A 12,655-nucleotide genomic window follows, 5' to 3' on the forward strand; every position below is an offset into this window, starting at 1 on the left:
TTTCTCTCTCTCTCTCTCTCTCTCTCTCTCTCTCTCTCTCTCTCTCTCTCTCTCTCGTGTGTACACACACACACACACACACTCTACCCTTAAAAGGTAGGGAAGAGGTAGAATGTTCTAGGGATCCTTTCTTCCATATACTGTAAGTCCCCTATCTATCCTGGCCCCCTAAACTCACATTCCTTTGACCTGGGGGAGGGAGGCCATCCTGTGGGAATCCAACTTTCAGCTGGGAGAAAGGGAAGGTTTGGCTCCCCTGGGATCAGAGTGTGTGGGTGTGGGTGTGGGTGTGTGTGTGCTTGGGTGGGAGGGAGATACAGGCTCAAAGAATCCAGGGGGCCCCAGCTAGCATCTGCCTACTTTGCATCCCCTGCCCCCCAGGACCCCAAACCCCAGCCTGTGACAGTGGGGTTTGTTTGGACAGAGACAATGAGCTCTGGGCTCACTTCCTGCAGTGAGCTCTGGAGGGGGGTAGCAGCCCCAGCTCTTTCAGCCTAGAGGGGAAAGAATGTACTATACAAAGTCCCCGTCAGTCTCCTGCTTAGCCTAGAGGGAGACGGGGCCAGAAGGGGCTGGACTCTGGGGTCCTGACCTTACTGTGTGCCCCCTCCCCCCTCCACATACACACACCAGCTTTGGCCCTAGTTGCTAGATGAGATCACAAAAGCTTCATGGGGCACGGGTCTGGGGGAGATGGTCAAAGTATAGGGATATGTGGGGGAAGGAAACCTGGATGTTCTCTTAGCTGCCCGAGACAGACTGGGCATAGGGACAATGTAAACTCAAACTTGCCTTCATCTCTCCACCTCATCCCACCTGCCCACTGGAGTGTCCCTCACTAGAGTTTTTTCAGTTTCTTGGCAGCTGTGCTCCAAGCTAAAAATCTAAGCCCTACCCCACTCCACATCACAGAGTAGGGCGGGAAGAAGGGAGGAAGGGGCATCCAACCGCAACAGACCAACCCAGGGGACAGGAGGCACAGGAGGTGGAAAGAGCAGGAGGAGCTAGGATTCCTTTGGGTCTTTTCCCAGGCCAGTCATTGCCTTTCCTTGGCCACAGTGACCCCCAGAATCGAGGAATGAATTAGGCACCCACCCTACACTTCCAGAGGGTCTATCTGCCAGCTTCCCTCCCCCCACCTCACCCCAACACCACCTCATTGCCTTCCCAGTCTCCTCCTCCACAACCCTGGGAGTAGACTCCTCCCCTAATCCCACGGCCAGCCTCTCCCAGGCCTGCCCCCAAACTCCCCTGAGACTTCCTCACAGCCCCTCCCAAGCTCTAAGGGACCACATAGAACTTCCCCAACACATACACTCAACCCTTACCTGTCACTGACACACCCATGATGGCCTCCAAGGGTCGGTTGTTGTCCAGAGCCTTGCTCAGCCTCAGTTCCCCTGTGGAGGTGTTAAGCAGCACCAGGCTGAGCTCATTCCCACGTTCAAAGCTATAGCTCAGTGTGTCAGAGACATCGGGGTCGTGGGCCGGCACCCGGCCAATAGCACCCCCAGGGAAGCTACTGGAGCGGTTGGTGACATAGTTGTTGAAGAGAATCTCAAAGTTGCCCAGGACAGGGGGGTTGTCATTGCGGTCAAGGAGGCGGACATGAACAGTGGCCCGGCTCACCAGTGGGGCTGAGGTGGCTTGGATAACGAGGACATACTCTGCCCGTGTCTCATAGTCCAGGTCCACCAAGGCAGTCAGCTCCCCAGAAAAGATATCGAGCTGGAAGACCTCAGGGATGTTGCCCTCCACAATCTGGTACATGATCTGGGCATTGGTACCCTCATCTGGGTCTGTGGCTGTGACTCGAGCCACCACCAAGCCAATGGGGCTGTTCTCTTCCACAAACACATCAAACTCGTCTTGTTCAAAAACGGGTGGATTGTCATTCACATCCAGTATAGTCACCATCACCTCCACTGGTGTCCGGGCTGGGGGGACTCCCTTGTCCACTGCAAATGCCCGTAGGACATACTGGGCCACATTCTCGCGGTCTAACCTCCGCAGCGTGCGCACGATGCCTGACGTGGACTCAACGATGAAGTCGCCATCGCCATCATCTCCACCCTGAAAGGTGTAGAAAACTCTGCCATTTAATCCTGAATCACGGTCTGTGGCTGAAATCTGTAAGACACTAGTGAAGGGGGGCACATCCTCATAGATGCTGCCTTGATAGGAATCACGCAGGAACTGGGGGGCATTATCATTGACGTCATTGACTAGGATTTCCAAGTACGTGGTGTCTGACTTCTGGGGAATGCCATTGTCCCGGGCAGTGATGGCCAGGGTGTAGGAAACCTGGTCCTCATAGTCCAGCTCAGCCTGGGTGGTGACAGCTCCTGTGTCTCCATCGATGCGGAACTGGGGTATGCTATCTTCCATGAAATAGGTGATGCGAGCATTCTCACCTGTGTCTTCATCTGTGGCACTGATCAAGACCACGGTGGTGCCTGCTGGCCTGTCCTCATTGACATTCACAGTATAGTGGGAGCTCTGGAAAACTGGGCGGTGGGTGTTGGCATCTGTGACATTCACCACAACTTGGGCCGTGTCCTGACGTGTGCCATCTGAGGCCGTGACGGCCAGCACATACTGCCGCTCCAACTTGTAGTCGAGGGGCAATGCCAGGGAAACCAGCCCTCCGCCACTCTGGCTGGTGATGGAGAATCGGTTGCGAGTATTGCCACTAGCAATCTGGTAAGTGATGACACTGTGAGCATCTCGGTCCACAGCTGAAACTGTCACTACACTGGTACCTACGGCTGCATCCTCATTCAGGCGCACTGCGTACTCCGGTTGAGTGAAAGTTGGGTTGTTGTCATTGACATCAAGGATGGTTACACTGACGCTGGCAGAGGCTGTCAGTGGGGGTGTGCCATGGTCCCTCGCCTCCACCCCAAAGCTGTAGAAGTCTACCTCCTCCCGGTCCAGCTCAGCAGCCACAGAGATCCAACCTGTACCATTATTGATGGTGAAGGGAAAGTCAGGTCCAACGCCTGCCAATCGATACTCCAGACGGGCATTGTCACCTGCATCGGCATCAATGGCCTGGACATGGAGGACCAGATACCCCAGTGGGACACTCTCTAGTACCGTAGCTTGGAAGGGGGTGCTGACAAAAATGGGGGCGTTGTCATTGATGTCTAGGACTTGCACTGTCACCAGGCCTGAGACATTGGAGAGTGGAGGACGGCCCCCATCTTGGGCCCGAATCCGGAGGGTATATTCCTTGGCTGTCTCATAGTCAAGGGGGCTCACAACATCCAGTGCCCCTGTCTGAGCATCCAAGTAAAACTGGCCACGGGCATTGCCACTCATGATACTATAGTGGACCAGAGCATTGCTGCCTTTGTCACGGTCTGTGGCTGTGACCCGAAGCACAGGGGCACCAGGGGTCACATCTTCCCTCACCTGGACCACATAGCGCTTCTCACTGAACTGGGGGGCATTATCATTGTCATCCTCCACAGATAAACACACAGCTGCTGTGGCACTCCGGGGACCGGGATCCCGACCCTGATCACTTGCCTCCACAGTCAGCTGGTATGATTCGACGGCCTCCCGGTCCACAGGTCCCCGGGTTCGAATCACACCAGAACGGGGATCGATCTCAAAGACCTCAGGGGGGGTACCACCAGGCCCCTCCACCAGACGATAGAGGATATTGGCATTGGGAGGGGCATCACCATCTGTGGCTCGAACTGTAAGTACCTCATAGCCCACTTCCAGGTTCTCCCTCAAACTCTCCTTGTACTCAGACTGCTCAAAAACGGGGTTGTGGTCATTGGTGTCGGTCACTGTGATGGTTAGTGTGGCCAGGGCACTTCGCCGAGGTGTACCATGGTCCTGGGCAGTAACCCTGAAGACATGGGTACTCTTGGTTTCCCGGTCCAGTTCCTCAGCAGTAGTCACAGCTCCAGTGACTGGATCCAAGGAGAAGAATTGGTTGGATCTACTATCAAAGAGGGCATCCATGGTATACTCTAGCCGTCCCGCTTCACCTTCATCTGGGTCCACAGCCTTAAGTGATGCCACTGGAGTGCCCACTGGCTGGTTCTCAGGCACAGTGGCCTGATAGACAGGGGACTGGAATTGGGGGGCTGTGTTCACATTGCGTTTCCTTCGACTTCCTGGGAGATCCCCAGCCATCCACTTCTTGACCCGGTGCCCCTGGGTCCATGCCAGCCTGCAGAGCTGGCACTGTAGCTGTGGTACCTGGATGCACTGATGCCCTGGGGGCAGGGTAAGCTTGCCCTGTGGGGAGATGTGGCCTCGGGCACCCAGCAGGCGGCAGCTCCAGGGGCAGCCTAAGGGGGCTGGTGGCAGGGGAATATGAGCCCCAGGCTCTGGGCACCAGGCCCTCCCGCTTCTAAACCTATCCAGGGGCACCAGGCGGCTAGTCAGTTCAGGCCCCCAGGCCCGGCAGCGGCTGGTGTGTAGCCAGTGGCCCTCAGTCCCGGCTGGGCAGAACCAACGCTGGGCAGTGCAGAGAGCTGGAGAGCTCAGGTCCGAGGCTTCCAGGGAACGGCAGGACGATGGGGCCAGGGCGAAGCTCCCGGGGCCCAGCTGTAGCAGCAGCGGCAGCAGCAGCAGCTGCGGCGGAGGCAGCAGCAGGAGTGGGGCGCGGGCGACCCGGCCCCGCATCTCTCCCTCCTCCCGGCCGGGTCAGCGGCGGCGGCGGCGGCTCCTCCTCCGGCTCCTCCCGGCCCCGCCGCGCCGCATGCCCGGGCCGGGGGCACCTGATTCCCGGGACCTTCGCGTGCGCGCTCCCTCCGGGGCCCCGGCCTCAGCGGATCTCCTGCGTCCTAGAGTTTCTCTGCTCACCTCTGGCCTGATCTTTCCTCTGCGGCTCCTGGATCCCTGCAACCGCTCAGAATCCCTCCTGCTCCTCTAGTCCCCCCACCCCCCAGACCCACCTCCGAGCTCAGCCTGGAGCCCTGGTGGGGTCTCCCAGGTTCGCCTCCGAGTTCCCCTTCCACTCCTGAACCCCGCTCTGTCCTAGATCTTTGCCCTGCGTCTCCGGATCTTTACCCCTGCGTCCCCGAAACTCCCACCTGCGTCCTCAGTTCTCACCTGTACCTCCAGGGTTCTCCCTCAGGGCTCCCGATCCCGCGCCCTGGATCTTCAGGTCTCCCTATTGAGCCCCAAGTGCTCCCCGACACCGCCCGCAGCTCGGGATCGGTCCTTGCGCACCCCCACCTCCGCCTTCCCCCTCCCCCTCCAGATCCTGCCCAGGGCGACTACATCTCCCACCTGCGCCTCCAGATCGCCCCACTGGGCCCCTGGAGCTCCTTCCCTAGAGCCCCGGTAGCCGTTCCAAAACCCTCACTCTGTCCCTGTGCCCCCGGCAGGCTCTCCCTTTTGGCACCGAGCCCCCAGCGCTCTCCTCGCCTCCCCGGCGGTGAGCTCTGCAGAGCAGCGGCGGCTGCGGGCGGCTCATTACCATAGACCTGCTCCTCGCCTATGCGACTCTTAAAGCGGCGACGCCAGGGCCGAGCGGGCTAAAGTGGGCCCGCCCCCAGCCCTATCTCCCAACCCACTCCCCCTCCTCGCCAAGTACACCCCCAGGGTCCTGCCCCATCCCGAAGATCCTGATGCCCGCACCCTCATACCCAGGTCCTCTAACCGTTTCCTTTGTCTGGGCCACCTTATGAGGCTCCCTAAGAGTCTATGGAGACTTTAACAAAGAGGCAAGGCCCAGGGCTAAGAATACTAGCCAGAATGGCACAGCCCTAAATTTGAAAAGAGGTTTTAAAAAATCTTTTAAAATTTTCAAAACACTCTCAAACTTAGCACTGGTCCTGGCAAAGTCACCCTCAGGCACATTGGTAACTATTTTCGCTTTCAGGTAAAAATTGTGGTCATCCTTCCTGCTATGCATAGATCTTAAGACCCCAGGCAGAGAGGGGTCAGTGGCTCTCCACTGAAGAAGCCACCCTTACCAAGTCCTAGAGAGAGAACTCTCATCTCTGGGGCTCTACAGAATGACCATGAGAACCTGGAGTAGTAGTGGAAAGAGCATGGCACCAGAAATAAGGAGAGTGGAGTTCTGATCTCACCCCTACCACTAACTTGCTGTGTGATCCCGGGCTAGTCAATTGGCTTTTCTAGGCCTTACTTGGAGCCTTTCCATCTCTAAGTTCTAAGATCCACGACCTGGGTTCTAGTCTCAGCTCCACCACTAATGTGCTTTGTGACTTTGGACAAATGACTTTCCCTCTCTGGGACTTAGCTTACACAACCTGTCAAATTAAGGACTGGCCCTGTGACTTCATTGACTTAAGGCAAAATTCCCAAAGTAGGTCAATCCCTTCTCTGCAATTTATAGTCTTAGTTGGCCAGAACACCAAGAGACAGATTAAAGTGACTTGGCCAAAATCAGCCAGTATATGTCAGAGGCAGTGCTGGAACCCAGGTTTTACAGATGGGACTTGAACTCAGGTCTTCCAACTCTCTATCCAGTACCTTCTCTATGTCTTATTATGAAGAGCTTCCTGACAGTGAAAGATGAAAAACAAAGAAATCGTACAGATGTATTCAGTCTCTAAAATCTGGAATTTTAGAGCCGAAAGAAATCGATTAGTTCAACCTCCTTCTTTCACAGAAAAAGAAACTGAGACCTAGAGGAATTAGCTTGCTCGAGATCACCCCGTTTGTTAGTAGTAGAGTCAAAACTCTGGATTCCCAATCTGGGGCTCTTTCTACCTTTGGGGAAGAGCCTTCCCAAGATTCCATTGCCTTTGTTAGAATACCTTTAGAAGCATGATTATTTTTCTGAGTTAAGTCTACAGCAGTCCTATTTGCTGCACTTATGTAATCTATATCAAATTGCTTGCCTTTTCAGTGAGAATTTGGAACTCAAAATTAAAAAAAAAAAGTTAAAAAATTTTACATGTCATTGGAAAAAAATAAAATATTTGGAAAAAAAAGAGTAGTTCTATCTGGAGGTAGATGGGTGGACTGAATGACCCCTGAAGAATCACAGAACTTCTGAGCTAGACAGGCTGTCATCCATCTAGTCTAACCCTTCTTTTTTTTTTTCCTTCACTGGGGAAACTGAGGTCTAGAGAATGACTTGCCCAAGTTCAGGCAGCTAGAGAACAACAGAGCAGGAGCTAGAACCCAGCCTGCCTCCTAGTCTAGATCTTCCCAGTACAACAGGTCCCTGCCCCTCTAGGTTCTTTTGATTCTGTAATTTGGAGGAATTTTGGGGCTACATGGGCACTCTGCCCCTCACCTAATAGCCATATGTGGTGTGGAGAAGGCTAGGAAATTATACCATCTGTTAATTATCCCTTGAATGGAGGTTGGATAATTAAGAGGTTTTTTTTCAACAAGGTCCCAACCAAACACATGGTAGCACTGTGGCTCTCAATTTATTTTTCTCTTTTTGTGTCTAAAAATAAGCTGCTTGGGTGGGAGAGAACAGAAACCCAGAGGAAATCATGGGGCTGAGAGAATGACAGGCCTGGCCTCTGGCCATAGAATATGGTTTCAGAGCTTATGTGTGAGGGGGCTGGTGCCAGATAGCTATGGGCCTCTGCTCTGGCTGGAGGGAGATTGGGGAGTATGGAGAAAAGAAGGTGAAGAGGGAAAAGAGGCTGGAGTGACTCGTCGTCCTGAGAGGGGTGCCAGGGAGTAGACAGGCAGGCACCTTTGCCCTTGAAGAGACAGAGTTGGGACTCCTCTTCAGCTCCAGGGAGTGACCCCTCCCTGGTACTTTCTTCTCCTGATCTCCAAGCACGTTCTGAAAATAGTTATTAATCCCCTACCCCCTGGAGGGAAAGAGACAGGTTGAGCAGCTCACCTGAGCTCCAGGGTGAGTCAACCTGCCTCTCCCCAGTGCTACCCCCCTCTTTGCCTCCCCCCTCCTCATTCTTCAGAACTCCTTCCATCTCCTAATACAAGAAAACTTCTCTGTCTTTGTAAGTTACCTAAAGTCTCCATCCAGCTGCAAGTTCTGACTTTTTCCTCCTTCCTTTCTTCCTTGCTCCTCTCGGGAGGAAAGAATATTTCTACGAAGCTCAGACAACCCTCTCCCCTGTCCCTGATGGTTAATGTGAGGGAAAGGGGAAGGGTGTAGAATGGGCTACTTCAGAGAACATAGGGTCGTAGTTCTCATGATCAAGATTTTACTGAGGAAAAAAAAAAGACAGGAAGTGAAGTGAGAATCCATCAACTGGAGAAGAATAGCAAATTGTGGCATGTGACAGTAATGGAATATTACTATATTTTTGAATATAAAGAAGCAGAGAAATTTGAGAAGACTTCTATGAATGGATTCAAAATGAAGTAAGCAGAACCGGGGGAGCAATTTACACAATGACTAAAGTAATGTAAAGGAAAACAATATATTGAAAGCCATCAGAACCATCAATTCAAGGACCAATCTTGACTTTGGAGGGCTCACTCCACACTGTCTCCCTCAGATATGACCAAAGTGTTGGTTAATTTTATTTATCTACTTAATTCCAAGAAAAGAAGGGTTTTTATGGGTGTAGGGAGGAAGAGGGAAGGGGGTTCATTTTAAGTTCCAGCTGTGTGTGGGGGAAAGCACCAATGAAACATTTATTTAAAGATAATTTTCTTTTTACTGAGAACATGTTATATGAATAGCCCTGTACTACACACCAATGAAGATACAAAGAAGAATTATTTCCTCCCCACCCCTCCTTTGCTAACCTCACTACTGCCTCAAATTACTGTGCATTTACTTTCCATTTAGCTGAAATCTACTTTATCTGTGTATATACTGTATCCTCCAGTAGAAAGTAAGCTTCTCGAGGGTAGAGACCTCATTTCATTTTTTGACTTTGCACTTTTATCAACTAACACAGTATTTGGCCTCTGACCCACAGTAGCTGTGTGACCCTAGGCAAGTTACTTAACTTCTCAGTTTCCCTTACAACTCTCCAAGACTATAAGTTGCCGGACAGTTGCTGATCTACACTGGTAGAGGGAGTTTCCTCACCAAGAGCTTGCTTTGCCAATGAAAGCTTAGGTCTGGAGCAAAACCAAAACCAAAATGGGAGCCACCATGATGGAAGGAAGTCATTTAGGGGGCATTTTTGCACTGCCAAATTGAATGCCCTTTTTTGTTGTTATTGTTTTGTACCCAAGAAACTAAATGAGTACAGTGGAATCTTGTCTTTTCTGCACCTATTAATTGTGTATCTGTAAAGGTCTCTCTATTGTAGGATATCATCTGGGAAAGCCTGCCTGTTCCCTTCTTGCACTTTCACTAAGCATCTTCACAATACACATGTAGATTAGTCCCATAAAGATTTTGTAGAAATGAGAAAGCAAGCATGTAAGTCAGTAGTTATTGATATTTTCTTAAATACTTTTATTTGGCAATCATCAAATCGATGTTTTTTCCATATTATTTGGCATCCTTCCCCCTTTTCCAACATCTTAAGAATCTATCTTCCATAGCCCTCAGAATTCTGTCATGTCCAGCACATGCCTCCTTTTTGTACATTTGACCTAATCCAGCTGTTCTTCCCAACTTTGTTTTCTTTATTGATGTTTTTGCCTCCTCACGTAATGCATCAGGGATCATGATGTTAGTGACCAAATGTATTGGCTCCACTGGCACTGAAGAGAAGAGTTGGAGGTTTGTTGTAGAAATCTTAACTGATCTTTCCTCAATTTTTCAGTCTATTGGTTGTCCTCCTACCTTCATCCTTAGATGCTCTTGTGATGATCTTACTTCATTACCAAATACTCTGTAAATGTGTTTTTCCTTTTACTGCATTTCACTGGTTTATTAGGTAGTACTGCTAATAATCTCCCACTATCCTCCTTCATAAGATTTTACAAATGAGTTTATTTTCTAAACCAACACTGCCCTTAGCTGACATATTTCTCTGCTTGGTAAGATCAACTATTTGCTAGCTAAGGCAGCTCCTAGGCCAGGGGTGGGGAACCTTCGACCTCGAGGCCCCATGTGCCCTCTATGTCCTCAAGTGTAGCACTTTGACTGAATCCAAACTTCACAGAACGAGAAGTTCCCCACTCCATCTAGGCTCTTAGAAGCCTCATTTTGAGGATTCATTTGTATTTGTTGAACTCTTTAGGAAAAAGTGATAATCTGTGTTAATATCTGTTCTTTCATCCACTTCCCATTTTTCCAGGTCAGAGTTACTTTAGTTGAATATCATATCTTCTTATTTTTATTTTTTTTATCTAATTTGGTATTGGTTTTGATCTTCATTCTAACAAGTCAATAATTATCTGGTTGTATACAAACAATAATTGTTTGATTGTACACAAACAACTGATTTGAAAATGACTCCCACAGCAGTAACAAGTTATTGCCTGTTTCTTAGAATCCAATCAATTTCATTTTTTTGTTACTTTACTTGGTGCTAACCATGTCCATGGTTAACTGTCTCACCTTCTCGAAAAAAGTAGCCTTGATTTATAGACACGAGGTTTTTGTATGGTTTTCGGCCTCTCTCATTTCTTACTCCTCAATTATGTTTTACTATCTATCTATCCACATATATGTGCACATACATAAAAATATACACACACACATACATACATATATAAATAAATATATATATATATATAATTTTTTTGCTGTCTTCCCTTAGGCCCACCTTTGCATTGAAGTCACCAAGGCAGTTAGGTGGTAGAGTGGATAAGAGAACTGGGCCTGGAATCAGGAAGACTCATCTTTTCGAGTTCAAATCTGTTCCCAAATGCTTATTAGCTCTGTGACCTGGGGCAAGTCATGCAGCCCTGTTTGCCTCAGTTCCTCATCTGTAAAATGAGCTGGAGAAGGAAATGGCAAACTACTCCCCTAGCTTTGCAAAGAAAACCCAAAATGGGGTCACTAAGAGCTGGACACGACTGAAAAACAATTCAACAACATCAAGTATACGTTAATTTAATTTGAGGGTCTTATTGAGTTCTTCATATAATTTGTCTTCTTTTGTATCCTCTGCAACCAATGTTGGAGAAAAAGACCCGATTATCTTCTTTCTGATCTTCTTACATGGTCTTAACATGGGTGTTGCAAATATCCCATGAAATGATGTTTCTTGTTGGCTTCAGATGGAAGATAAAACCATCCCCACAAGTTCCTCTAAATGCATCTCCAAGGACAACCTGTGAGCTATCTTGCCATTAAGTGGCAACTTCCTTTTGTCTTCCAGTTTTATTTACTGCAAGTATGTTGGGATGGATAAGGTATATTTCTTCCAGTAGCATGTCTACTCACTGTTAACTAAATAAGGATCTCACATTTAGAGTACTGTTAATATTGACAGATGGTCTTAAAAAAAGTATGATTCTTAGCACCTTCTGCCCACTTTTCCACCACTCTGTCATTGTCACTGCAAAAACAGGAAGCTAAGTAGGACAGAGGCCCATTTTTGCTTTGTCTCCTAGGCTGCCATAGCCAAGAACTTTATCACCAAGCGGCTACCCTCTTGGTGGCAAGCCTCTCCATCCTTAGCTAAGCTGGCCCTTGGAAAGCAGATATAGTCTGCTGCTAGGTCCATGCCTGAAACTTTTACAGCTTGGTAGCCAGGTAGACCCTGCTAGAGCTTGCACTCCATTAACATAGTCTTTGTGAACCTAGGGTCACCCCTAGCCCATTGGGAGATATCAGAGCAAGCATTTTGGAAACTGAATAATTAATATGTCTCACACAAATATGCACTGCTATTTTTAGCTGTTTACAGATGCTGTTATGATTAGTAAAACACAAATTCATTTTCAAGTGTTACTGAATCTGGGGGACTCAATCTGTGATTTCATCTATGTGGAGAACTCATGGAGAGGAATTTCCCCCCACTCATATGGATCAGTAAGTGTTCTGATACTTAGAGTCTTAAAGACTAATGTGGGGGCATTGAGAAGTTAAGGGAGTTGCCCAGGCAACATCCCATCAGGGATGGCACTGAACCCAGGTCATTCTGACTCTGAAGCCACCCAACTATTCACCATGGCAGGAGATAGACTGTGGTACATGGAGAACAGTAAGTAGACCTGTTTATCTAGGATATAGAATGTGAGAGGAGTAATGTAAGATAAGTCATAGATCACATATCATAAATTGTTGAGAGTTTTAAATGCCAGAGAGGGGAATTTTAATTTTATTCAATAGGCAATAGTAAACCACTGAAAATTCCTGAGCAGCAGCATGTAAGCGCGATGGTCAGGCCTAGGTTTCAGGAATATCAGGTTGACATCTATGTAGAAGATGGATAGGAAAGAGGAAAGGCTAGAGGCATAGAGATAATTCATAAGGCTATTGCAATAGTCCAGGTGAGAAGAAAAGAGAGCCTAAGCCAAGGTAGTAGCCACGTGAATGAACAGAAAGAAGGAGACACATATGACAGATATCAAAGCAGAGTGGACAAGACTTAGCAACTGGTTAGGATGCCGAGTGAGAGTAGGTGAAGAGCTGGGAATTATGGGAAGACTGGTGGTCATTTCTTTTTCTTTTTTGTTTGTTTGTTTGTTTGTTTTTTGTTTTTAGGCAATTGGGGTTAAGTGACTTGCCCAGGGTCACACAGCTAGTAAGTGTCAAGTGTTTGGTCTGAGACTGGATTTGAACTCAGGTCCTCCTGACTTCAGGGCCCGGGCTCTATCCACTGAGCCATCTACCTGCCCAGACTGGTGGTCATTTCAA

The 12,655-nt window shown here is 49.0% G+C and overlaps 1 protein-coding gene across 1 annotated transcript in view; it reads right to left on the reverse strand.

Moving 5' to 3' along the window:
• Nucleotides 1-4,650, reverse strand: part of CELSR2 (cadherin EGF LAG seven-pass G-type receptor 2) — a 51,746-nt gene extending 47,096 nt beyond the window's left edge. Inside the window, exon 1 of the mRNA XM_027856746.1 lies at nucleotides 1,329-4,650. Within this exon, the coding sequence (XP_027712547.1) occupies nucleotides 1,329-4,650 (3,322 nt within the window). The remainder of the gene's footprint in view (nucleotides 1-1,328) is intronic.
• Nucleotides 4,651-12,655: the final 8,005 nt, after the last annotated feature.

Source organism: Vombatus ursinus, unplaced genomic scaffold (assembly GCF_900497805.2).
Source record: "Vombatus ursinus unplaced genomic scaffold, bare-nosed wombat genome assembly UNPS02011613.1, whole genome shotgun sequence".
Classification (NCBI taxonomy): Eukaryota; Metazoa; Chordata; class Mammalia; order Diprotodontia; family Vombatidae; genus Vombatus; species Vombatus ursinus.